We start from the raw sequence: 26,829 nt of genomic DNA on the forward strand, positions 1-26,829 counted from the left end.
GCTAGATCCCTACACACCATATCCTAACCCACCCGGGCTAGTTTTCACTGCCATACACCCCACAAGCTATTGCTCCTTTGCCCTCCTCACATGGGAAAGGGGGCAGGGATGCCACCCTCTCCCACCGGGCCTATCGCTCCTCAATCCCCCAGTCCTCTGGCACTAATAAGCCCCCCTTATTCAGAGGTACTGGGTCCCGCCTCGGCATCTAAAGCCGAGGCGATCCACGGGGGCGCCTGCTCGCCGGTGTAAGGTCTTATCCGGTCGGCGTGGACGATCCGAGGGAGGGCTCGTGGCCCCATTTTGATCTTAAAGACCACGTCACAGATTTGCGACAGGACGACTCCTGGGCCTTGCCAGGGGGAGGTGAGTTTTGGGCACCTTCCCTTCCGCCTCCGGGGATTAAAGAACCAAATCTTCATCCCCGGAGCGTATTGACTCCCCTGGCTCCGGTCGTCGTACCTGCGCTTCATCTTTTCCCCCGCCAGATGGAGTTGGCGGCGGGCGAAGGCATGGACTAGCTCCATGCCTTCCTCTAGGTGACGTGCGTACCCCTCCCTCGGCGGGTTAACCACTGTGTCTGGCACGGGACCGCATAGCAAGTCGGCGGGAGCCCGTAACTCCCGCCCATACATAAGCAACGCTGGACTGCATGCGGTGGCCCCGTGCTGGCTGGTTCGGTAGGCCATGAGCAAGTAAGGGAGATGTTCGTCCCAGTCATCCTGACGGGTGGTGGTGAACAGTGCCAGTTGTTGGATTAAAGTTCGGTTGAATCTTTCCACCATCCCGTCAGATTGAGGTCTTAAAGGCGTTGTCCTGGTTTTTCGAATTGACAGGAGACTGCACACATCTTTTAGTAATTTGCTCTCAAAATTTCGTCCCTGGTCGGTGTGCAACTCCTGTGGAATCCCATGCCGGCACACAAATCCTTCCACGAAGGCCTGCGCTACCACCCCTGCTTCTTGGTTGGGGAGGGCGTAGGCCTCCGGCCACTTGGTGAAGTAGTCCATCACAACGAGGATATACTTATTACCTTGGCGGGTGCGGGGCAGCGGTCCTAGAATATCCATAGCCACCCGCTCAAGGGGGGCCCCCACCTGATGTAATTGAAGGGGGGCCCTCATCCTCCGTGCTGGTCCCTTTTTGGCAGAACAGGCGTCGCATCTCCGACACCAGTCCTGTATGTCGCGCCCCATATTCACCCAATAGAACCTCCGGCGGACCCGAGATATTGTCTTTGTCCTGCCCAAATGGCCGCCGGAGCGGGTACCATGCACCTGTTGCAATATGACGTTCTTGAATTTGTCAGGGACTATCACCAGCCAGGAAGTTCGATCAGAGGGAACCTCCACCCACTTGCGATACAAGATGTTGCCTTTCAATTCCAGGGTCTGCCACTGAGCCCAATATGCCTTTGTCTGCGCCCCGAGGGGGGTGACCTCTTCCCCCTTTGGTCTTTGCCCCAATTTGACCCATTGGAACACCGGCCCCAGAACAGGATCCTCCTGCTGGGCCGTGCTCCAAGCCAACTCTCCAAATTCCTCGTCCGCGGTTAGTGGCAAAATTGGCCCTCTCACCCGGGTTGCCCGGACGACGAGAATCGGGGCGGAATCGCCCAATTGCTCCCTCTCCTCGTGTCTCGCACAAAATTTACAGTTTTCCCCCAGACAAGGACGCCGAGAGAGTGCGTCCGCATTACCATGGGCCTTCCCGGCCCTATGGGCCACATCAAAATCGTACTGCTGCAACTTTTCCAACCACCTTGCAATTTGGCCCTCCGGTTCCTTGAACCGAAGGAGCCATTGCAAGGAGGAATGGTCAGTTCTAACCAAAAATTTCCGCCCGTACAAGTACGGGTGGAAATGGTTCATGGCAGCCAGCATAGCCAATAACTCTTTGCGAGTGACGCAATAATTTCTCTCGGGCCTACTTAAGGCCCGACTATAATAACCAATCACTCTCTCCACGCCCTCCTGTGTCTGAGACAAAACTGCGCCCAATCCTTCCTGGCTCGCATCCGTGTCCAGGGTAAATGTCCCGTCACTAGTGGGGTAAGCTAGAAGGGGTGCGGATGTTAGACACCCCTTCAATTTTTGGAAGGCCTCGTGGCACTCCCGTGTCCAATTAAATCGCGTCCCCTTCTCCGTAAGCCGGTGGAGGGGACGGGCCAACTCCGCAAATTTCGCCACAAAGCGCCGGTAGTAGGAGCAGAGTCCCAAAAATCCCCGCACCTCTTTGATGGTACGTGGTGCGGGCCACTCCTCTACCGCTTTAATTTTGTCTGGGTCTGTTTTTACCCCCTCGCGGCCAATCACGTGACCTAGATAGGCCACCTCTCTTGCAAACAAAGTGCACTTACTCGGGTTCAGCTTCAACCCTGCCTGTCTGAGGCACCCGAACACCTGGTCCAAATTAGCTAGTGCCTGGGGGAACGTTTGGGCATGTACCAGGACGTCATCCAGGTACACCAGGCATGACTGCCATGGCATGCCGCCTAGTACATGCTCCATCAATCTCTCAAAGGTGGCGGGGGCGTTACACAAACCAAACGGCATCACAGTAAACTGATACAGTCCCTTACCTGTGGAAAATGCCGTTTTCTCCTTCCCTGCCCTATCCATCTCCACCTGCCAATACCCACTCTTGAGGTCCAAAGTTGTGAACCAATTGGAGCCCGCAACGGCATCGAGGGTGTCATCAATCCTTGGCAGGGGATATGAGTCCTTGAGTGTCACGTTGTTTAGCTGGCGATAGTCCACGCAGAACCGCGTGGTCCCATCCTTCTTTTTGACCAGCACAACAGGTGACATCCAAGGACTTCCCGAGGGCTCGATCACACCTGCGTCGAGCATTTTTGCAACCTGCTCGTCAGCTTCCGCCCTCTTGCTCCAAGGGAGCCGTCGGGCGGCCTGACGAATAGGCCGGGCCTCACCGGTGTGGATCTGATGTTTCACCAGGCCCGTACGTCCAATATCCTCGGTGGACAGGGAGAAGAGGTCCAAATGGGACCCAACCAGTTTGTGTAAGGCCTCCCTCTGGGTACCTCCCAACTCTACGCTACTACGATTTACCATCTCGCAAATGGGATCGGGCCAATTCCTACTTGTTATTGAAGGCTCCCCCCGGGGTCGGCTCGGCTGGACGTTCTCGCCCCTCACTGTCGCGACTTCCTCCACTGGGGTGCAGCCAGCTACCCTCGTGCCCCTTACTATAGTGCGTGGTTCTGTACTCACATTTACTACTCGGACGGCCACTACCGGTCCGTCCGTTTTTACAAGGGTGCGGCCCACGATTAAACCCGGTATGGACTGCGCTGCCACCGGTTCGACCAGGCCGCAGGACTCCTGCCATGTTGGGCGAGCTGCCCACCGGGCCGGCACTATCGCCTCGGCCCTGGGGGGGATGGTCACGGCCTCGGAAGCCTCCAGCTCCGCTCTCTCGGCCGTGCTCACTCCCCCTAACGGCAGCTCTTCTACTCCCACCTGCAGGATCCCCCGGCACAAGTCGATTTTACAACCGCTGGCAGTCAACAGGTCCAACCCTATTAAACATGGGTCGCACACCTCCGCCACCCAAACATCTATCTCCCTCCTTACCGACCCTAACTTGAGGGTCACAGAACCACGCCCTATGATCGGGGCCGTTACCCCGGTAGCAAGCTGCAAACTATAATTTTGCAGGCGCTGGATCTTATCCCAGCCACCTGCGCTCGAATCAAGGACCACAGGGCTGATGATCGTGGCGCTAGCTCCTGTGTCCACGACGGCGTCTACCCCCACGCCGGCAATTTTGCATCTAATTGTCAGGCTACCGGTTCCAATTTGGCCACAATAAATGACCTGTCGCGTCAATGAGGGCTCTCCTCCATCCTCTGCTGCCGAACACCGCCCTACGTGCCCGACACCTTCTAGTTTCCCGGGGTCTGGCGGGGGGGTGTCTGGGGTCGGCTAACCCGCTCCCCCCTGGGCGGAGTTGAGGACCTCAACTGCCGGGGATCATCCCGGCGCGCGTTTCGACAGTGCCGCGCCAGGTGACCCAGGCGGTTGCAGGTATAGCACCTCACCTGATAAGGTGCTTGCCTCCGGAATTCCAAATTCCCCCCCCTGTAGGTCCGAATTGGATTACCCGCTCGTGGTCCACCGCGGGCCACCTCCGGGGCCGCCTGCCATGGTCCAGGTCCTGCCAGGCGCTGGTCCACCAGCCTCCGGACCATGCCCGCCAGGTCAGGACCCACGTCGGGGGCGGGCCCCCTAAGGGGTCCGCCCTCCATCGGGGGTCCCATCTGGCGGACCGCCATTGCGAGACGCTCGCCCCCCCGGGCCAGGGGCCTCGCTGCTTCCCAACGGGCCGCAGCGTCAGCCGCCTGGCTCAGAGTCTGCGGGCGCCACATGGCGAGCTGTTGCCGGAGCTCAATATCCGGGAGGGCCTGGATAAAATGGTCCAGCGCCAGGCTTTCCCGGGAATCCGCTGCCATGCTAGCATGTGCGATCCCCACTGCGCGGCGAATGTCGTGGGCAAGTTCCCCGATGGCTTCCTGGGGCTTGCGCTTTCGCAGCGCGAGCTGAGCTTTAACAAGCTCGCTCTGCTGTTCTATTCCAAATCGATTAATTAGGGCGTCGCGGAGGGCTGGCAGGGTGAGAGCACCCGCTGGTAATGCCGTCAGCACCTCCGCCGCCGCGCCGCGCAATGCGGCCACCAGGTGTACTCCACCTTCGTCCTCACCCCAACCGTTACCCTTACACACACAGTCGAACTGCGCCAGGTACGCGCGTAGATCACTCTTGCCGTCATACGGCGCGAGTGGGACCTTGTGGGACCACCTCGTATGCGAGTCGTTGCCCGCCGGCCGGACCCCGTGCGTCGCCCCTTGCGGGGTCAGCGCGGGGCCGAACCGGCCGGGCCCCCACAGTACACTACCCCCAAGGGGCTCTCGTGCCTCCCCGGTCCCTCCAACAACTACCCCTGTTGGTGTCGATGCATGGGTCACACCTCCGCAACCCGCTACCCATTCCATACCACCACAACCTTGCTCACCCACACCTCGCACCTCTCGTTCCATACCCTCCGGACCAGCCATACACCTCACTCTTGGCCTCTCACGAACATCCGGGTCTATCTCGACCCCCAAGCTTATTAAATCACCTGGCGCATCATACGCACGACCATATTGGTCACCACTTACACCGGGTCCTCTTTCTCTTCGCTTCTCCTCCATCACCTGCGAATCCCTCATCCGGTTAATGAGCACATCATCACGATCCGAACACAGACTTTGGACCAATTCTTTTACTTCCTCCTTTATCTCTTTCTTATCCTCTCTCCGTCGCTTCTTAATTTCGCTCACCCCTTCTTCCACTTCCTCTAATTTTTGCTTCATCTCCTTCATCTCTTCGTGCGCCCCTTTAAGTTCTTCCTCTAACTCCACTTTATTTTTTTCTATGTGCTCCCGCACCTCCCGCTCTTTAACCTCCATTACCTCTACCACCTTGTCCATTTTCCTCGTCAGGTCCTCATGTACCGTCTGGCACTCTTTTTTAATTACCCCTACGTCCTTTTTCATCTCCTTCTGTGTCGATTTTAAACCCTCTATTACCGCTGTGTTCTTCTTTACCTGGTCCCCCAGCTCCTTTTGTCCCACTGTCAGTTGTTCTACTCCCAGCGTCAACTCCTCTATACCACCTTGCAATTTTACAGTCCCCTTTCTCACCTCTTTCTCCATGCGCTCCTTACAGTGCCTCACCTCCTCGCGCACTCCTCCGACCTCCTCACTCACTCCTCCTCTGATCTCCTCTCCCATCACTTGCATCTCCTGCCCAGATGCCACCCTCATCTGCTCCATTTCCTCCCTGTGAGCATCCAGTTTGGTTTCTACCCCCATTCTGACCCCCTCTATCTGCTGCTCCATTTGTTTAACTTCCCTTTCCGCTTGATCCCTCATGTCCCTCAATTTGCCTTCCATACTGTTTTCTAACCCCTCTAACCCATTTTTCACTCCCTCTATCTGATTCTCCTGGGCAGCCATTCTATTTTCTACCCCCATTAACCCATTTTTCACTTCTTTTATCCCGTTGTCTAACCCCTCAAAATTATTGTCTAACTTCTCAATTTTCTTGTCTAACTCCTCAAAATTATTGTCTAACTTCTCACCGGTACCCCTCGCTTCGTCCCTCATTACCCCCATTTGGTTTCCCATTACCCCCATTTGGCCCTCTAATCGCCCACTATCAACCCTCATTTGGCCCTCCATCCTATCCATTTTTGCATTCAGTTGGGTCAAGAATAATCTGAGGTCAAACCCGGTTTGCCCAGCGTCCCCAGCCGCCACCGCAGGCTCGCCCTCCGCGGCGACGCTATTTTGGGACCCTTCAACCACGTGAGCGAGCGCGCCATTTTGCGCGCCCGCTACTTCGTGCGTGACGGCGCTATTTTGCGAACCTGCCGCCCTCACTGCTTCGCTCTCCTCATGTCCCTCAATTTGGTCCTGGACCGACCCTACCTCACTCTCCTTTACCGGACCCCAGCCGTCTTGATCCGCCATAGCGCGACTTGCAAAATTCGAGTTTCGTAAAACAAAACAAATTTCGGCCGCTCCAAATTTTGACCAAATTTTTTTTTTTCCTCTATTCGTTTTTTTTTTTCTTCAAAATTTGGTCGGGCCTCGAATCTCACTCCCGACACCAATTGTTACAGATACGACTTTGATGGTATGGTGGGCCGAGCGGGATGGCCGCCGTATCCGTACAAGTTACCCGATTGTGCCCGAATGTTGACTAATCGCGCTACGCTGGCTCAATAGGAAAGAGAAGACACCCGGCTGGGTTATAATGACACAATACGACACCAGGGTTTCGATTCTCAAGTATATTCGTACGGAAAAAGGTTAGATTACAGGGGCTAGAGGTATATTACAGGAAGACAGGCACTTAGACACACTCTTATATTATCCCCGGACAGACGACAGACACACGGGACAAAATGCTGACTCACACGGGGGTTGATGAAAAGGGGAGGCAGGTCGCGATGGCTCAGGTGCACCTGGCTCAGGGACAGAATCACGTACGGTGGTGTCCAGAGATGCGTGAAGGTATCACAGCGCTTGTGGGTCGCGACTTTGGTCTCAAGCTGGGGAGGTCGCTCAGCGCTCGGGAGGGTGGCGTCTTTTCCTTCCAAGCTCGGGGCGCATCTCCCGTCACGTCCGGCGCGGGGCCGCGTATATATCCGGCGGGGAGTGACACGCCCTCGGCTCGTTAGCGCCGCCCCAGATGGCATCGGCCCATGGCTTCTCATTGGGTGCGGGGGTTACCGGCTCCGCCCTTGACGAGGGGCCGACAGGGAGCCCCTTCGTGGTAACCCCGTGGAGCGCGTGGTCAATGGTGGCTAACCGAGCCGGAAGGAGGACGCCCACTCCCCATGCCGTCACCGCGCCGCCCCCCTCTTTTGTTGTTGTTGTTGTAGTTGGCGCTTCTTCATGGGGAAGAGATGCGGAGAGGTATGGGGAGGTCCTAAACTTCCTAACAGGTGCCATATAATCACATTCTGGTGCAACGAAGAGTCATAATTAATGGAAACAAGTCCTTAACTGACATAGATTAAGAATAACTAGCAAGATGTCCTATAATTGTCTACGTGTGGTGCGGGGGACCTGGGCACGACATTTAATGGGGGGATGAAGGGGAAGATCGGCTCTAATGGGTGTTGTTTACAGACAATGGGACTAGGGAATGGGGTAAGGGAGAGTTGGGGAGTATCGGAGAAAATAGGGGAATATTTACAAGCGGATATGGAGGCCAAATTCCATATTCGCAACATTATGTTTTGTGTGCCTGTTTGATTTTTTGTGTGATAAATGTTAGCTCTTTAACGAGCCTCGGTCCTGTATATAAAAATAAAAAATTAGAAATGAGTGCTGATGAATACAGGTACATCTTTTTAGGCAGGAGACTGTTTTTGTAATGAAAATTTTTTTTTTTTTTGTATACAGAGTCGAGGCTCGTGTAAGAGCTAACATATTACACACAAAAACATGCACGGACCCATAAAAAAATACAATAAACTAGAAAGAGCAATCAGAGATTGCAGACCCTCACCAGGCTGTGTTTTCAGTGTTTTTTACGGGTTTTGTGTTAAAACAAATATGGCGGCCGAGCCACGTGACCGATGACGTCATCATTATTTTTTCTCCACCAATTTATCCCTAGATTATGCTCAAGAAATTTCATCTTCATCGGATGAAGTTTTGTACTTGTCGAATTATGACGTCACAATGGAGGCACCTATGACATCATCATTTAAAAAACCACCTTTAGAGGCCATTTTTCCTCGCAAGCAGGGGTTGGCCTTTTTCGGGGACCGTGGTTGTTGTTGTTTTTTGGTCCCCTTTTTGAAGCAATGTTTTACGGCCGGATGCCCTTCCTGCCGCCAACCCTTTTTGTCGCCTTTTTACGACAAACAGGGAATTACCAGTGAACTGGTACTCAATTTGCCGACCTCGGAAGGATGACAGGCTGAGCCAACCCCCCTGGCGTTAATTCAGCGATCGACCGGGATTCGAACCCAGGATCCTAGGATCCTAAGCTGGCACCCTAGCCGCTAGCCCAACACCAGGGTTTTATGACATCATCATTAACATATGTTATTCCACATGGAAAGTTCTTTATAATGAGCCATGTCTCAATTTTTTCTATGCAGCGTTTTTGGAGATATAGAGGTGCAAAGGTTTTCGGTTTTACCAAAATGGCGGCCGAAACACGTGACCTATGACATCATAATTATCATTAAAAAATTCTACAGGTGGAGTTGCACCTATGGTGAAAATTTCGTCAATCAGACCAACGGTTGCAGGCAAAATCGTATTTATTCTGTGCGGACAAACAAACAAACGGACTCAAATGCAATGCCCTCTTCTCTGGCGAAGGTAATAAAGTGAGCGGGAGACAAGAGGGGGAGAGAGAGGAAAGCATACAGCACAACAACAGTAGAGAACAGGGACGTCGGTAGATCTGTGGAAGGGAGAGAGCAGTGGGGGGTGGGGTGGAACAGAGGGGCAGAAGGGAGAAGGGAAGGGGTACACGGTATAAAGCAAATGACCACTACGAGGAATTTCAGGAAAGAAGTTGGAGATTGAAAGAGGTGGATTTAGGGTGAATTAACGGGGGTAGAAAAGATGAAGGTTTTGGATGAGGGAAGAGAAGAGATGATGGTGAACAGCTGTTTTAAAAGACCTGGAGAGAGGAGTGGGATTGAAGAGAGTGTGGGAGTTTGTTCCAGAGTGGGAGGAATGAAAGAGTGAAGGTGAGCAGAGAGTTTTGATTTTGGCAGTTTCACCAGAAGAGGGTTGCTGGCAGATCTTGTGCATCCTGCAGGAAAATTTGGGGGACAGAGCACAAACAGTGCAGGTGGAGCTAGGCCAGAGAGGAGTCGGTAGAAGACAGAAAGACCACCGGAACCTGTCTGCGGTGAGAGAGTGAAAGGCCCTCAGAATCAGCTTCAATCATGGGGGATGCCAATGATTCTGTATGCTTTGGTTTCAACAGCCTGAAGCCGAGCTAGGTGTGAGGCAGGAGCACCAGCCCAGAGGGGAGAGCAGTACTCCATTGAGCTGCAGATGAAAGCTTTGTATGTGGTGAAATATGTGCCGTGGCTTTGTATGTGGTGTGCTTTGTATGTGTGGTGCTTTGTATGTGATGAAAGCTATCTGTTGACAGCAACCGCCCAGGATAGTACTAACGTTCAGACTTAGGAGTGTTAAAGTGGTGCCCGGAACCATCTTACACTCTCCGTATGAGGATTGCTGGTCTTACTTTCTGTCTCACTCAAACTTTAGCTACCGGGCTAGCTTTAATCTCTCTCTCACAAACATACATCATACATTTTTCTTTCTCATTTTCACTCCTCACCTTTACATTCTCTCTCTTTTATTTCTGTTTCCTCACATTTCTTGATGCAGTTATTTTATTTAAAGCCTGGCCTCAATGAGGACTATGTGTAGTCCGTGACTGGAGCCTTCAACATAAAATAACTATAGCAATGCGACTGTGTCGCCAATATGCCTCCGCATGTCATGAGTAGATGACCTCATTCACTGTCCTAAAAATAAACAAGTTTGATTTAAATCCCTTCAGCTGTTTTCAAGTATCACATATTCACCAGCCATGACAGGTTTCACATTGATCAGTGAGGTGGTTTCAGAGAAGAGATTTTTTAAAATTTCGGCTTTCAAGCTAATATGGCTGCCACACCACATGACATATTACCTCAAACATATATATATACTCTGCATATGTATGGGTAGGAGATCATGTTTGTGAAGTTTCGTGTTGATCGGATAAGGTTAGTTTTTATATCCAAGATGGCTGCCAAACCACATGACCTACGATGTCATCATTTTCAAACTATATGCAACAATGGTATGAGATGATATTTATAAAATTTCACATCAATAGGGTAAGCAGTTTCAGAGAAATAATTATTTAATACTTTCCTTCAATCCAATATGGCTGCAACATTATGTGACCAATGATGTTTTCGTGATCATCTTTTAATGTCAATAACACACGTAAAGTTTTGATTCAATCGATTTGGTGGTTTGGGAGATGTTTTTTTAAGGTTTTAGGTTAAATCCAATATTGCTGCCAAACCATGTGACCTAAGATGTCATAAGTTTAATATTTCAATACAAATGGGTCATATATCATGTGCATGCAATTTCAGATTTTTAGGATAAGGAATTCAATTTAAACATTTTTGGCTGGTATACCACTTCACCTATGATGTCATCATTATCATGCTTTTGTTCCCCATTGGGAGTACTTGACAATGTGCCAGGTTTCAAATTTTTTTGTGTTTATTATTTGTGTTTATTATTTGTGTTTATTCCAAGATGGCTGCCATACCACGTGGCATATGATGTTACAATTATGACAAAAAAAATATTCTGCATGGGTGTCACTCCTACCCTGAAAGTTTTGTCTCAAATCAGACATGTGGTTGCTGAGAAAAGCAAGGTATAGCCGGTACAGACGGACAGACGTACGGACGGATGTACAGATAACCCGAAAACATAATGCCTCTGGCCACCTTCAGGGGTGGAGGCATAAAAATAAAAAATCACAAATGTGTTTCTTAGGTTATCTTTATATAAATAACATGACCAATTTGATAGTCAACAAAATTGATCAAAAACTGGATGGGAAAGTCAAGCTGCCAGCTTTACAGAGCAGGCATGCCCCCAATCCACCTCTTTCGTTGGACTTCTGGCTGGGTTTTTATGTCGTATATTTTATTTTGCCCATATCTCAATCTCTATCTCGATTAATCATGTAAAAGTTACAAAATTTTTTAGCAGTAATGAATACAGGTGTCACAAATATGTTTCTTAGGTTAGCTTAATATATACATATAAACAACGTGGCAGAATTTGTTAAATAAAATTAGAAGAAGACGTTTTGGTCACAAATATAAATATATAACCATATGCATTTGCTCCATTATAATAAGAGATATCTCTGTATGAAAACCTCATAAAATCGAAAATGTATTGGCCAATTTACATACATGGTCTGCATTTTATGCACTCCTAAAACACTGTACCAAATAAGTTGAAAAGTTTTGGTTGTACTCTGGGTGTGCATGGAAGTGTTCTTCTAAGTTGGGATGCCACCTCCAATTTAGATATATACGTTTTTGTGAAAGTGGAGAAGTATCATAATAAGAGGATGAATCATAATAAGAGGATGAAAGAGGATGAATAAGAGGATGAAGTGGAGAAGTATCATAATAATCAGTCATACCGACTAATTACTCCTGGACTCCTGGACACTCCTGGACAGAATAACTTGAAAATTGGATTTAATCGCAAAATAAATGCATAAACACATGGAAGTTGAACAAAGCATTCTAAAATACGGCAATTATCTGTGTTAAGAGTATAATTAAGCTATAATAATCAGATGTGGGAGGGGAATGCATTAAAACAAACATGTCTGTTTATTTGTGGGAAGAAATGTGTTTCAACTTGGTCATTATACATGGGAATGTTCATGTGGAGAATGAATGTTATTGTGCATGGGAATATTGCACCTCCAAATTAAAGTTCCCTCCTTTGCAGCTCCCATAGTGAGTGGGTGTTTGTATTAATAATAATAACAAGAAAGCAGTCATGCAGAGCAAGATACTTCCAAAATCCACCCCCCCTCCCCCCCCCCCCCCCAAAAGGTTGCCATGGATACATCAAATTGTCCATTTCATCAAGATTCTAATTGACAATCTTAATCAAAGCTCGGGTCAATCAGATTAAAATTGATGATTTTTCGGATGAAAATAGATATTAGAACTTTGACCTCGAGTTGACCTTTGACCTCAAAAATAGTTGATTTCCCAATTCATTGATGCACTATGTAATTGCTGTTTAATTTTCAAGTTAATAGGATGAAAAGTGACATTTTTCAGATGAAAAATTTATGATTTTACAGTTTTACTTGGAGTTGACCTTTGATGTTTTGACGAAAAAATAGTTGGTTTCCCAATTAAGTGAGGTATTATGGAATTGCTGTTTAATTGTCAAGTTAATCGGATGAAAAGTGACAATTTTCCAGATGAAAATTGATGATTTCAGAAGTTCGAGCTTGAGTTGAGCTTTGACCTTTAAATAGTTGGTTTCCCAATTTAGTGACTCAATATGCAAATGCTTTTCAATTTTCAAATCAATCGGATGAAAAAGTCGATTTTAGAAATTTGACCTCAAGATGTCCTTTGACCTCAAAATCGATGGGCTTCTTCCTTATTACGAACTCTACCTTCTGGTGAGGTTTCGTGAAGATTGGTTTAAAATTGTGACTTGTCGGTGATTGACAGACCGATAGACACAGACAAACAGGCAGACAGACAGATGGACAATGAATGAATGAACGAATGATCGTTTTAAGGCCATTTTCCCTGCTAGAGCAGGGGTTAGACTTGCAGGCCCCACGACAATCATGGTTCCCTGTTTGAGGCAATGTTTTTATAGCCGGATGCCCTTCCTGGCGCCAACCCTTAGTCGCCTCTTACGATGCGCAGGGATACGGTGTACATATTCTAAACCGGGGTACACACCGGGATCATTCATCCCAGCAAGCTGGTACTCAATTTGCCGACCTTGGAAGGATGACAGGCTGAGTCAACCCCCCTGGTGTTAATTTGGCGATCGACTGGGATTCAAACCCATGATCCTAGGATCCCAAGCCGGCACCCTAACCGCTAAGCCAACACCAGGCTACACCAGACAGACAGACAGAATAACGAACAAGACCAAGCAGTATACTTCTAAAATCTTCGACTTTGAAAAGTAATAATGGTATAAATAATAAACTGGTTTCTGAATAATTACTTACGCAAGGATATTAGGCATAGCCTGTGAGTATGGCAATGATTCTCTCTGTGATTCTTTGGTTGTTTTTTTTTTTGTATACTGAATCGAGGCTCGTGAAAGAGCTAACATTTACTTCACAAACAAATCACCCAGACAAACAAAATATATAAAAAGAGGGAGCGGAAAACAAGATGGGGAGAGAAGGGGCAGCACACAAACACAACATTTGAGAGCAGGGAGATGTGTGGAAGGGAGAGGGCTTGGGGGGAGGCGGCGTGGCAAGGGGGGGGGGGGAGGGAGAAGTATAAAACACAAGGACACCAAGGACTTCCAGGACAGAAGTTGGTATTTCAAAAAAGTGGAATTGGGGTGAAATTAGCGGGGGTAGAAAAGATCAAGGTTTTGGAAGGGGGAAGATAAGAGATGGTGGTGAACAGCTGTTTTAAAGACCTGGAGGGTGGAGTGGGATTGAAGAGAGTGAGGGAGTTTGTTCCAGAGGCGGGAGAAAAGAGGAATGAAGGAGTGAAGGTGAGCAGGGAGTCTTGATTTTGGCAGTTTGACGATAAGAGGGTTGCAGGCAGATCTTATGCGACCTGTAGGAATATTTGCAGGACAGAGCCCAGAGAGAGCTGGGGGGGGGGGGGGGCAAGGCCAGAGAGGAGTCGGTAGAAGACGGAAAGGCCACCAACCTGCCTGCGGTGAGTGAGTGAGAGGCCCTTGGAGTTAGCTTCATCGCGGGAGATTCCAATGATTCTGAATGCTTTGGTTTTAACAGCGTGAAGACGAGCTAGATGTGAGGCAGGAGCACCAGCCCAGAGGGGAGAGCAGTATTCCATTGAGCTGCGGATGAAAGCCTTGTATGTGGTGAGGAGCTCAGGTGTGCCAAGGAAGGACTTCGCACGACGGAGGATGCCCAGTCGGCGACTGGCTTTGGAGGCCAGATTTGAAATGTGGTTTTCCCAGGAAAGATCATGGCAGATAGTGAGACCCAAAAGTTTGAGTGACAGAACTTCTTGGAGAGGATTATTCAGAAAGTGGATGGGAGGGTTGTCCAGTCGGTCTTTTCGGAGAGACATCGTAAGAGTGTGAGATTTGTCAGGATTGAAAGACATGTTCCACTTGTTTGCCCAGTCTGTGATTTTGTCCAGGTCTGCAGAGAGTGAGGAGGCTGCAGACTGCCGATCTGAGGGATGAAGAATGGAGCGACAGAGAGTAGAGTCATCAGCAAAGAGATACAGAGGATTTTCAAGAGAGTCAGAGAGATCATTGATGAAGATCAGAAAAAGCACAGGGCCCAGAACACTGCCTTGTGGAACTCCAGCCTGAACAGGAAGAGGAGATGAGAGAAACCCATTCAGGGCCACACGTTGACTACGACTAGAGAGGAAGTCCGCCAGCCATGCGTGGAGATTTCCATGGATACCAAAAGAGGAGAGTTTGGTGAGCAGAGCGGGGTGCCAGACCGTATCGAAGGCACGTGATATGTCAAGGGAGACTGCTCTAATTTCCTGTTTGGCATTGAGGACCTCCATCCATTGTTGAGAAAGCAGAAGCAGCATGTCCAGAGTAGAGTGTCCAGGTCTGAAACCAAATTGATGATCAGAGATCAAGCCATTGGAGAAGAGGAAAGATTTCATATCTGAAGCAATGATGGATTCCATGACTTTGCTGATAATTGGGAGAAGGCTGATTGGTCTGTAGTTGCTGGGATCTGTTTTTGCACCTTTTTTGTGCAAAGTGGTGATGTTGGCAGATTTCCAAGCAGATGGAAGATGACCTTGAGCAAAAGAGAGGGTGAAGAGAACAGAGAGAGGGAGTGAAAGAGCGGAAGAACAGGACTTTAGGACCCGTGGGCTGATGCCGTCAGGTCCAGTTGCAGAATCCGAGTCGAGGGTTGACAGAAACTTTTCCACCTTGTCAGGAGGAAAGGACACAGAGTCCAGGAGCAGCTGGGTATGACTGGGTACGGTGGGTACAGAGAGGGATGGGTTTGGGACGCACGATTTAGAGGCAAACACAGAGCTGAGGCATTCAGCTTTTTCACGTGCGGAGTCAGCCATGTGGCCATTTGAGGTGAGGGAGGGGATGGAGGGGGAACAAACACCAGAAACAGATTTGACCAGACGCCACCAGGATTTGGAAGAGGGAGACAGATAAGAGATTTCGGTCCTGAGAACGGAGAGATATTGTTTCCTGGCTCTCCTGAGGGTGGACACACACTTGTTTCGGGCTTTGTGAAAGGAAATGAGATTTCCTTCCGTTGGATTTGCTTTCCAGGAGACGAAAGCAAGTTGTTTCTGGGCAATAGCCTCACCACAAGATTCCGTGTACCACGGACGGGAGGAAGGGTATGACAACTGAAGACGAGATGGGATAAATCTGTGCATGAGAGAGAGCAATTTACTTTGGAAGAATTCCCAGGATGAGTTGATGTCAGAGGCGGTAGAGATGGGAGACCAGTCCAGATGATTGATGGCTGCTTGAAGACCGTGCCAGTTGGCCTGAGTGAAATGCCAGACTCGTCGACGCTGAGGAGGCTCTCTGAGAATGGTCAGAGAGATGTCCACTTTAACAAGCACATGATCAGAAGAGCCGATTGGAGCAGAAGAAGAGCAGCAGACATTTTCAGGGAAGTTAGTCATAACCAAGTCCAGAACAGAAGATGCTCCGTTGACTGAAATCTGGGTCGGGAAATTGACAGATTGTGTCATTCCCAGTGAGTCACAGAAGTCCTTTGCTGAAGAGCCATGGCTGGTGAGAGAGGTACCCACACCCAGCCAACTGGCATGGTGACAGTTGAAATCACCACATATGAGGAAGAGAGAGTTGGGATGGGGAGATAGAAGGTGGTCCATATTCTCAGACAGCGAGATGTAGATGGAGTCATCACTGTTTGGTGGACGGTACAACACACATATGAACAAAAGGTGGGAACGAAGGGGAAGCCGTAGCCAAAGGTATTCCTGGGGGTGAGGTGGAGAGAGGGCAGTGCAGGGTGAGTGAGGAAGAGAGTTTTTTTATAAAGATAGCAACCCCACCTCCAGGACGAGGCTCAGGTCTATTATACCAGAGGAGGGAGTAAGCTGGGAGAGATACCAAGGAATCAGAGACATCATGAAGGAGGAAAGTTTCTGTTAAGCAGATCACGTCTGGTTTGTCAGAAGCAACCTGTATGGAGAGATCAGACAAGTTTGAGCGAAGGCCCCGGATGTTTGAGGTCCATACTGTTAAGGAAGAGGAAGGGGGAGCATCGGATACAGAACAGGGGGGGGGGGGGGGAGCGGTCGGGTAAGATGTGGAAGAGGAGGAAGAGGTAGGGAGAGCTGTTGAAGGTGTGTCAGAGATTACAGAATAGCTTGGAGAAAGGGAAGAATGGGGCGGACAAAAGGTTTGATGGTGATTGGGAGAGGCGCAGTGAGGTGTTATTTGACGAGAGGGAAGAGCGAGGCAGAAGGTTGAGGGAGATTAAGGTGAAAGTTGGAAGGGGGAAGAAGCGGGGAGGACGCTTTGAGGAGGAGGGGTGAGAGGGGAGTCTAGGAGGGGAGGAGCAAGGGAGAGTCTCGGAGGGGAGGGGTGTGGGGGGAGATTTGAAATGAATGGGTGATTGGGAAGATTTGGAGGGGAGGGGCAAGGGGAAGATTTGAAAGAGATGGGTGATGGGGATGATTTGGAGGGGAGGGGCAAGGGGGTAGATTTAGAGGGGAGGGGTGATGGGGAAGTTTTGGAGGGGAGGGGTGATGGGGAAGTTTTGGAGGGAAGGGGTGATGGGGAAGATTTGGAGGGGAGGGGCAAGGGGGAAGATTTGAAAGGGATGGGTGATGGGGAAGATTTGGAGGGGAGGGGCAAGGGGGAAAATTTGAAAGAGATGGGTGATGGGGAAGATTTGGAGGGGAGGGGCAAAGGGGTAGATTTGGAGGGGAGGGGTGATGGGGAAGTTTTGAAGGGGAGGGGTGATGGGGAAGATTTGGAGTGAAGGGGTGATGGGGAAGTTTTGGAGGGAAGGGGTGATGGGGAAGATTTGGAGTGGAGGGGTGATGGGGAAGATTTGGAGGGGAGGGGTGAGATTGGATTTTGAAAAGTGTACGATTAATGGGAAACGAACATTTATTGCAAAATGAGTTTCTTGAGACATTCGAGTCAAAAATACGTTTGAGGACGCTGGAGGGAGGATGGAGTGCTGGAGAGTTTAGGGAATGAATGAAAGATGCACTATAAGAGATGGAATTTTTTTTTGGAATGAATAGATTTGGTGAGCAAGTCGAAAGCATCCTTTTATAGAAGAAGAAGAAAAAGGTGTTATAGAATATGACAGAATACAGGTCTTCAGGGGACAGATTAGACATTTTTTAACAACGTGATCACGTGATCACAAACAACGTGGTCGAAGAACGAACGAACAAATAAGAACGAATAAACGAATAAGAACAGAAGGAAAAAAAAAAATTTTTTGAGGAGATTTTAAAACAAGGAAGTATGGGGTGAAAAGGCCGTGAAAAACAGAGACCGGAAAGTAATTGCAGCGCGATAGGAGAACTGCTGAGACAAAAACAAAGCCTCAAGCCAAGGTCGGACACGGTAGCCTAGTACTACACTTAGGCCTCAGAATACGCGATACGAAAGACCGACGATTCTGTACACAGGTATGAAAAACCAACACCAAGAATACTATTAAAGACACTCCAATAGGTACATACACCGAGAGAAAGATACAGTTTCGACAAAAACACAATTGTGAAAAGTTACTTAACTTCGAAAGCGAGCGCGCATGAACAGCTTTGAAGAGACGAGACCTCCAAATTGGTTGTTTTTTTTTGGCAGAATCAATGGACGAGAGCAGCTATCACTTCCAAAATTGGCACAGAGATTCATATTGGGAATGTCTTGGATGAGTTCAACTTTGTGGGTCCACGGAAAAATACAAAATGAAAATTAGTACGGGACAATATTTACTCACAACGCGGCCTGGCGACTGTACTAGCACCCTCTGAAACAGGTTTACACCAAAAGAAAAACAATGACACGAGTCAGCATCTCGATTAAGTGCATTTTATTTTTGATTGTTTTGATGTCTGGTGTAAGGTCAAAAGTTATTTAGTCAAAATAAGAACATAGTGAAAAGTGTATGGGTGACGAGTGAGGTGAGAAACATCAGCAATAAATAGACTAGTTTAGCGGTTGCCGAAGACGATAAGAAGAGGCCATTTCGTTGGGTACAAAAGGTTGTTTATTGTACAGAAATCTCCAGCAACTGCTCACGAACCGAAGTCGTAACGGCTTATATACACAAAGAATTAAGTTAAGCACCCCTACACAACGAATTAAGGTAAGCACCCCCTAATATATATTCTTTGTGTATATGTATACATTGGCATATATTCTAAGGTATGTGAGATCAAATAATGATTGGTATGACATTAGCAATTATCCATTGATGAAATTGAGTGATCAAAGTGAAAAAAAGTGATTGGTTGAGTCAGTGATCCGATCACGTGGGTCCTACACACGTTATTGACGCAAAGATCGCTAGAGGTCTTCTCAGAACAATGACTGTACGTTAGAAAACATAAACGTCATCCACACTGTCCGTGATGGACCTATAGCTCCATACTTAAATTGAGGTGAAAATATGCCTAAAATTCCCAAAAAATTTCACCTTAAATTATTCAGAATAAAATATTGAAAACGGCATGATTGTTATGTTTTTATGTGACCATAATATCACTTCTCCAGAAAATATAGCAATATCATGGGTATATTACACTGTTTTGACGACAACAAACTTGTAATGTGCGAGGTTGTAAAAAAACGGGGGGGGGGTGCTTAACTTAATTCTTTGTGTATATAAAACAAGCACCCTCTTTGGAGGGCGTGGCTCCAACAGCCGCGCGTGCGTCACGACGACACAACCAAACGCCCGTGTGCGTGGGTTAGAACAAACCCATCGTAATGGTAACCGTCACATGCGGATAAGTGAATAAGGTAACCGCGACATGTGCATAAGGTAACCACTACACTAGATTATATACATGAATAAACAAGGAAACAACCAAACACCCTTGCCTGTTGATAAGACCAATGGCTGAATCAAGTGAAACTGAAGATCCTCCCTTTTCAGGGCGAGGAAAGTATGGAGGAAGTGGTTCCTTCTCCCCAGCCATTTCAGGTTGTTCCACATCATCTGGGCACTTCGAGCACTTTTTACGTAGAATCTGAAAAACAACGAGCAGGAGATAGTGAAATAACTAACAGGAAACTGTAATATTACGATGGGAAATATTTGACAATCTGACCAAAATTTTAATCCAAAATAAACCAGATCAAACGCGAACAACAAGATATGATTAAAGAGCAATTGAAAACTCACTTGGAGTAAATATAAATGGCATTAGAGTTATCTAGTTCCGTCAAGTTATGGCCGACTTCTGGTGACATTCATGATCAGATTTCTCCAAACATCACAATTCTGCAATGCTTCCTGGAGCTCTCACAGAGACAGCTTGGTTGTAGCCTTTACCCCATCCATCCAGCACATCCAAGTCTGCCTCTTCTTCTTCTTCTTCTTCTGCCCTCAATCCTAACCAGCATGGTTGGTTGAACCAGCATGGTGCATGATGTGTCCAAAGTATGACAGTTTCTGTTTTGGCATCAATGCTACTAATCTATGTACAAGGTGTTCTAATTTCTGCAAGCACTGATTTCTTTGTTACCTCCACCACCGAAGGTGGATGGAGGTTATGTTTTCACCCATGTCTGTTGGTTTGTTTGTCTGTCTGTCTGTTTGTGAACAAGATATCTCAAAAAGTTGTGGACGGATTCGGACGAAATGATTAGATTTTGCTGAAGATCCGGATCCTGCTAGTATAACTTTTGTAAGTGATTCTTCACCATTGAGAGATAAGGCCAAAAACGATACATAGCACAATATCTAAGAAAGTTGTGGACTGATTCGGACGAAACCTGGTGGACAGATTGGGTATGTGACAAAGAAGACTTGATTCAATTTTGGTGAAGATACGAATCCGGATCCGGATCAGTGAATTATTTAATTTTTAAGCGATTCTTCACCATTGAGAGATCGGGCGAAAAGCGATATATAACATCAGATTTTAAAAAGTTATGGACGAGTTATGACTAAACTTGGTGAACGAGTTGGTTTGGTGGCAAGAACAAGCCGATTAGATTTTGGTTCAGGTCCGAATCCAGATCTGGCCTATCAGATGATAGAAAACGTAAACTGTTCAGCCTGGCAGAGGTATGCCCTCCACCGAGTGCCGTTCTAGTTATTCTTGCAGTTGATGGAGTTTTGAACATTTGTCTACAACACCACATTCAAAATTGTTAATCTGCTTCCTTTCTTTCATTTTCACTTATGAAAAGTGAAAACTTTTTGAAAGAGTGAAAAAAAACCAGTACGGTGTGTACCCTGGTACGGTGTGTACCCTGGTTAGAATAGGTACACCGTATCCCTGCGTGTCGTAAGAGGCGACTAAGAGGGTTGGCGTCAGGAAGGGCATCCGGCCATAAAAAAAACATTGCCTCAAAAAGAGAACCATGACAATTACAACAACATATGGGCAGGGTACAGCCCTAAGTGGAGATCGGTTTCTGAGGTTTGGGACATGGAATGTAGGGACAATGACAGGGAGATCAGGAGAAGTGGTGGAAGTATTGGTCAGAAGAAGTGTGGACATATGTTGTGTGCAAGAGACGAGATGGAAGGGAAGTGGTGTGAGAATGGTGAAGGGTAGGCAGGGACAGAAATACAAGTTTGTGTGGCAAGGGTGCCCGGAGGGCGTGAATGGTGTTGGTGTCCTGTTTTCTGAGGAGTTTGTAGACAGTGTGGTGAGTGTGACCAGAGTGAGTGATAGGTTGATGATGGTGAAAATGATGATTGGAAAGCTCTTGGTGAACATCATCTCGGGATATGCTCCGCAGGTTGGTCGGAGCGATGAAGAGAAGGACAAGTTCTGGTGTGCGATAGAGAAGCTGATGGAAAACGTGAAAGATGAGGAAGTTGTTGTGGTAGGAGGAGACCTAAATGGACATGTGGGAAGGAGTATGGACGGTTTTGAGGGAGTTCATGGGGGTTACGGATATGGTGTGAGAAATGGAGAAGGCGAAAGGATTTTGGAGTTTGCTGATGGAGCTGATTTGTTGATTTGCAATACTCAGTTCCAGAAAGGGGATAATAAGCTTGTTACATACACGTCAGGTGGGTCGACGACAACTGTTGACTACCTGATGGTGCGTAGGCGAGATAGGGGGCACCGCCGGGACACAAAGGTGATCCCGGGGGAGGAGGCGGTTTCACAGCACCACTTGGTTGTCTGCGACATAAGGGTGAAAGGTGCGAGGAGAGCTCGGCGGGTGAAGTACCAACCGAGAATGAAGGTGTGGAGGTTGAAAGAGGTGACAGTAAGGGAGGCATTAAAAGAGAGGCTGAGTCGGGTCGAGGATGATGTGGTTGAGCTTGAAAGTTGTTGGATGTCAATGAAAGATAGTCTGTTGGGAGCCGTTGGTGAGGTATGTGGATGGACAAAAGGACCACCGAGGCACTCGGAAACATGGTGGTGGGATGATGAAGTTGGAAAGAGGATTGACGAGAAGAGGAAGAAGTTCAAGGAGTGGCAGAAGGCGAAGGGTACGGGAGCAGAAAAAGCAGAGCATGAAAGTTATAAGGCAGCCAAGAAGGCTGCAAAGAAAGAGGTAGGAAAGGCGCAGGAGGTATGTAGGAAAATGTTCGGAGAACGCTTGGATTCGGAAGAGGGTCAGAGAGCGGTATTCAGGATTGCAAAGCAGATAGCGAAAGAGAGGTGTGATGTGATGGGGGTGAGTTGCTTGAAGGATGAAGTGGGACAAATCATTGTGGACCCAGATGGAATTAAAGGAAGATGCAAAAGATATATGGAAATGCTGTTGAATACAGAGAATGAATGGGATGGCAACATAGAGAGTAACCCAGTTTTAGGACCGGCAGAGAAGATAACTGAGAAGGAAGTTGAGGAAGCGATAAAAGCAATGAAGAGTAGAAAAGCGGGAGGGCCGACGGGAGTTGTGGGAGATATGTTGAAGGAGATCTGACAGAGATCTGTAATCTGGTGGTGAAAGAAGGCCGCATTCCAGTGGTTTGGGAACTGAGTACCCTTGTCCCTCTATACAAGGGGAAAGGTGACCCTCTGGAGTGTGGCTCGTACCGAGCGATAAAGTTATTGGAGCATGGAATGAAGGTATTGGAAAGGGTGTTGGAGAGGAGGATAAGGAAGAACGTGAAGATCGACGAAATGCAGTTTGGATTTATGCCAGGAAGAGGAACGACAGATGCGCTCTTTATTGTGAGGCAGTTGCAGGAGAAGTACATGGAGAAGAGGAAGAAGTTGTTTCTTGGGTTTGTTGATCTGGAGAAAGCATTCGATAGGGTTCCACGCGAAGTATGACATGGGCATTGAGGAAGTTAGGAGTGGAGGAATGGTTGATCAGAGTAGTGATGGCAATGTACAAAAGAGCGCGCACAGCTGTAAGGACGAAGGACGGGAACAGTGGTGAGTTTGAGGTGAAGGTGGGAGTGCATCAGGGGTCGGTACTAAGTCCACTACTATTTGTAGCTGTGATGGAGGTGCTGGCTCAGACCGTAAAGGAGGGTTTACCGTGGGAGTTGTTGTATGCAGATGATCTGGTGTTGATTGCGGAAAGTATGGATGGACTGAAGGAAAAGATGAACAAGTGGAAGGAATGTATGGAGACAAAAGGTCTGAAGGTGAATATAGGAAAGACGAAGGTGATGGCAAGTGGTAAAGCATGTGGTGAGGTGGAAAGAACTGGGAAGTGGCCATGTGCTGTGTGCAGGAAGGGTGTCGGAGTGAACTCCATTCAATGTACAATGTGCGCCGAGTGGGTTCATCAAAAATGTAGTGGTCTGAGAGGGTCATTAACCAGTGTGGCAGCTATATTCAAATGTAAGGTGTGCACAGAGGGAACTGCAGATGGAGGAAATGTTGAGTTGGATCTTGGAGACGGCGTGAAGCTGGAAGGTGTGAAAACATTTTGCTACCTCGGAGACATGCTGAATGGAGAAGGTGGATCAGACACGGCAACGGTTGCTCGAGTGAGATGTGCATGGAAGAAGTTTCGGGAACTGAGTGGCGTGCTGATGAGGAGGGGAGTGTCGTTGAAGCTGAAGGGAAAGGTGTATGCTGCATGTGTGAGAAGTGTTATGATTTATGGGAGCGAGACATGGGTCATGAATGTAGAGCAGCAACGAAGGCTGGAAAGGGTGGAAATGCGAATGGTTCGGTGGATGTGCGGAATGCCGCTGAGAGAGAGGAAGACAAATGATGAATTGCGAAAGATGATGGGAATAGAGCCTGTGATTGATGCTGTGAAGAGGAACAGGTTGAGATGGTTTGGTCATGTGTTGAGGAAGGATGAAAGTGACTGGTTGAGAAGAATGATGGAAATAAATGTAGAAGGAAGTAGAGGACGGGGAAGACCGAGAAAGACTTGGCTAAAGACGGTGGAAGAAGACATGCGGGCAAGGGGGTTAACGAGGAGAGATGCAGAAAATAGGGCAAAATGGAGAAAATTGTCATGGGGACCGCAAGGCTAACCCCCGCTCTTGCAGGGAAAATGGCCTTAAAATGCATGTTGTTGTTGTTGTTGTTGTTGTTTTCTTTCATTTTCACTGTCCATGACACATCCATACATTGCAACTGTCAACGTTATGGCACGCTGTCAACCAAGTAAAACTCTGCAAAACGTTTTTTATACCTTTATTGCATATTTACCTCCGCCATCAAAGGTGGATGGAGGTTATGTTTTCACCCCTGTCTGTTTGTCTGTGAACAAGATATCTCAAAAAGCTGTGTATGGATACGAACAAAATTTGACAGAGAGGAAGTGTATGTGACAAGGACGAAATGATTAGATTTTGGTGAAGATCCGGATTCGGATCCGGCTAGTAGAATTTTTAACGTGATTTTTCACCATTGGGAGATAGGGCCAAAAACGACATATAGCAGGATATCTCAAAAAGTTGTGGACGGATGTGGATGAAACTTGGTAGACAGGTTGTGTGTGTGACAAGGACTAAACAATTCGAGTTTGGTGAAGATTGGAATATGGATTCGGATATGAGAATTATTTAATGTTTTAAGTGATTCTGCACCATTTAGTGAAAGGGCTAAAACCGATACAGAGCACGATATCTCAAAAAGCTATGGACGGATTTGGACGAAACATGGTGGACCAGTTGGGTGTCTGACAAGGACGAATCGATTCTATTTTGGTGAAGATCCTTATATGGATTCGGATAGGAGAATTGTTTAATTTTTACGTGATTCTTCACCATTGAGAGATCGGGCAAAATGCGATATATAACATGATATTTTAAAAAAAGTTGTGGACGAGTTATGACTAAACTTGGTGGACGAGATGATTAGGTGAGAAGAACAAGCCAATTAGATTTTGGTTCAGGTCCGAATCCAGATCCAGCCTATCATTGGGATACAAAACATAAACTGTTCGGCCTGGCGGAGGTATGCGCCCGAGTGCACCAGTACCGAGTGCAGTTGAAGTGTTTAGACATGTTTTCAAGGTCATATCTAGTCAGAGTTTTTTACTTCTTTTTTCCCGCCTTTCTCAATTTTACTTGTAGTTTAGCCTCAAGGAGTTCATGATATGTGAATCACAAAGTAGCACTTTTCCTTACATAACACATTCTGTAATAACTTCGAAACAATAACGCATACTATGCTGCAGCAAATAACACCTTATATAATATTTGGTCGAGTGGGCTGGATTTGGTGAATTGGTACCAGATTGAAGCACAAAGGGGGACCCACTTTTTATGAAATCCATGTCCATAGTTTCCAAAAATCATGGAGAGCCGTTTGGGAAATGCAGCATTCTGTCATTTTGGGGTTACCATAGTAACCAGTACTGTTGCGGGGCAACCAATATCGAAAATACGCAAAGGTGCTTATCTCAACTTCTAGACCACATATAATCATAATCTGGGTATACATTTGCATAGCTTTGAGGGCGCCAAATCCATTTGAATAGGTACCTGACCTACAGAGGTTGTGTTCAAGGTCAACGATGAAGGTCACACTCCAAAAACAAAAATTGCATTTCTTCGCATTGTTAGCCCATGCCGTTCATCCCTGATGCCACCGTTTTCAACACATCTTTGCATTTTTTATTTCAAACAAACTAAGTCGCCTCGCTGCAAAATTGTGCCATTTTTACAGTTGCTAAGGCCAAGGATGTGGTTGCTATGGTGATGAAAAATACAATCCCGCTCCATAGCAACGGAACAGAAAATGGGCTATATTTGGCTTCTAGGTGGCATATACATGTGAACTTGGCATCCACTCACATAGTTTTGTAGGTGGCAAATCTGATGGAATAGGTTTTGTGACCTTCAGAGGTCATTTTCAAGGGTCAAATGTCAAAGTCAAACTAAAATAATTTACATAATTAACAATAATATATGTATACTGCATATATATATATATACGTAGTGTGTTCAAAAAGTATCAGACCTTTGTTCATAAAAGATACTCGCATCCAGATAAAAAAATTTTTATAATAATCTCGTTCAAAGTAGTCCCTTTGGGCTGCCACACACTTCTCCCAACGGTTCTGCCACTGTCGGAAGCAGCGCTGGAACGCCTCTTTTGGGATGGCGCGCAGCTGGTCCGTCGCATTCCGCATGATGTCTTCTCTGAAGTCGAAGAAGACGGTCAGCATGACTTTGACATTGCTGCGGACCTGCCTTGCTTTTTTTGGCCTCGGGGATGTTGGATGCTTCCATTGTGATGACTTCAACTTGGTTTCTGGGTCGTACCCATAAACCCAGGACTCATCGCCAGTGATCACTGTGTTGAGGAAGCTGGGATCGCTGTTCACAGTCTCCAGCATGTCCTGTGCGATCTCCAAACGGAGTTGCTTCTGCTCAATCGTTAGCAGCTTTGGTACGAACTTCGCTGAGATTCTCCTGAAGCCCAAATCCTCCTTCATAATGGAATGAACGGTGTTGAATCTTGCGGATCGTTTCCACTTGGGAATCGCCAAGCTTTACACAAAATTTGATGCAGTAGCGTTGTTCAAGTTTTTCCGCCATTTTGTCAAAAACGAAAATCCGACGGCGCTCACTTACATGTCCTCACTCATCGGCGGTCTGCCGTCGAATGACAGCTTCTGCAGGTGGGAAAAAATTCACGCGTGCGCATAAGGACCGCCTACATACGTGCACCAATCAACGCCTCCCTAGCTTCTTTTTTTTTACGCACGAAAAATAAAGGTCGGATACTTTTTGAACACAGTAGTCTATATACAGACTTGGCATTTAATATGGAATTTTTTTTTTTTTTTCTTGACTTGGGTTTACTTTCTTAACTCAGTATATCAATCTGGTGAGTTTCTTTTACACTTTGGTGATTTATTTGTTAAAAGAACCATTTCACTGATTGTCTGTCGCAGCA

The 26,829-nt window shown here is 47.4% G+C and overlaps 1 protein-coding gene across 2 annotated transcripts in view; it reads right to left on the reverse strand.

Annotated features, from left to right (window-relative positions):
• Positions 1-26,829, reverse strand: part of DICER1 (dicer 1, ribonuclease III) — a 254,492-nt gene that overhangs the window by 112,098 nt on the left and 115,565 nt on the right. For both annotated transcript variants that reach the window (XM_078785971.1, XM_078785966.1), the window contains exon 12: positions 19,409-19,557. In XM_078785971.1, coding sequence (XP_078642097.1) covers positions 19,409-19,557 — 149 coding nt within the window. The remainder of the gene's footprint in view (positions 1-19,408; positions 19,558-26,829) is intronic.

This window comes from Myxine glutinosa, chromosome 1 (assembly GCF_964187855.1).
Source record: "Myxine glutinosa chromosome 1, kmMyxGlut1.1, whole genome shotgun sequence".
NCBI lineage: Eukaryota > Metazoa > Chordata > Myxini > Myxiniformes > Myxinidae > Myxine > Myxine glutinosa.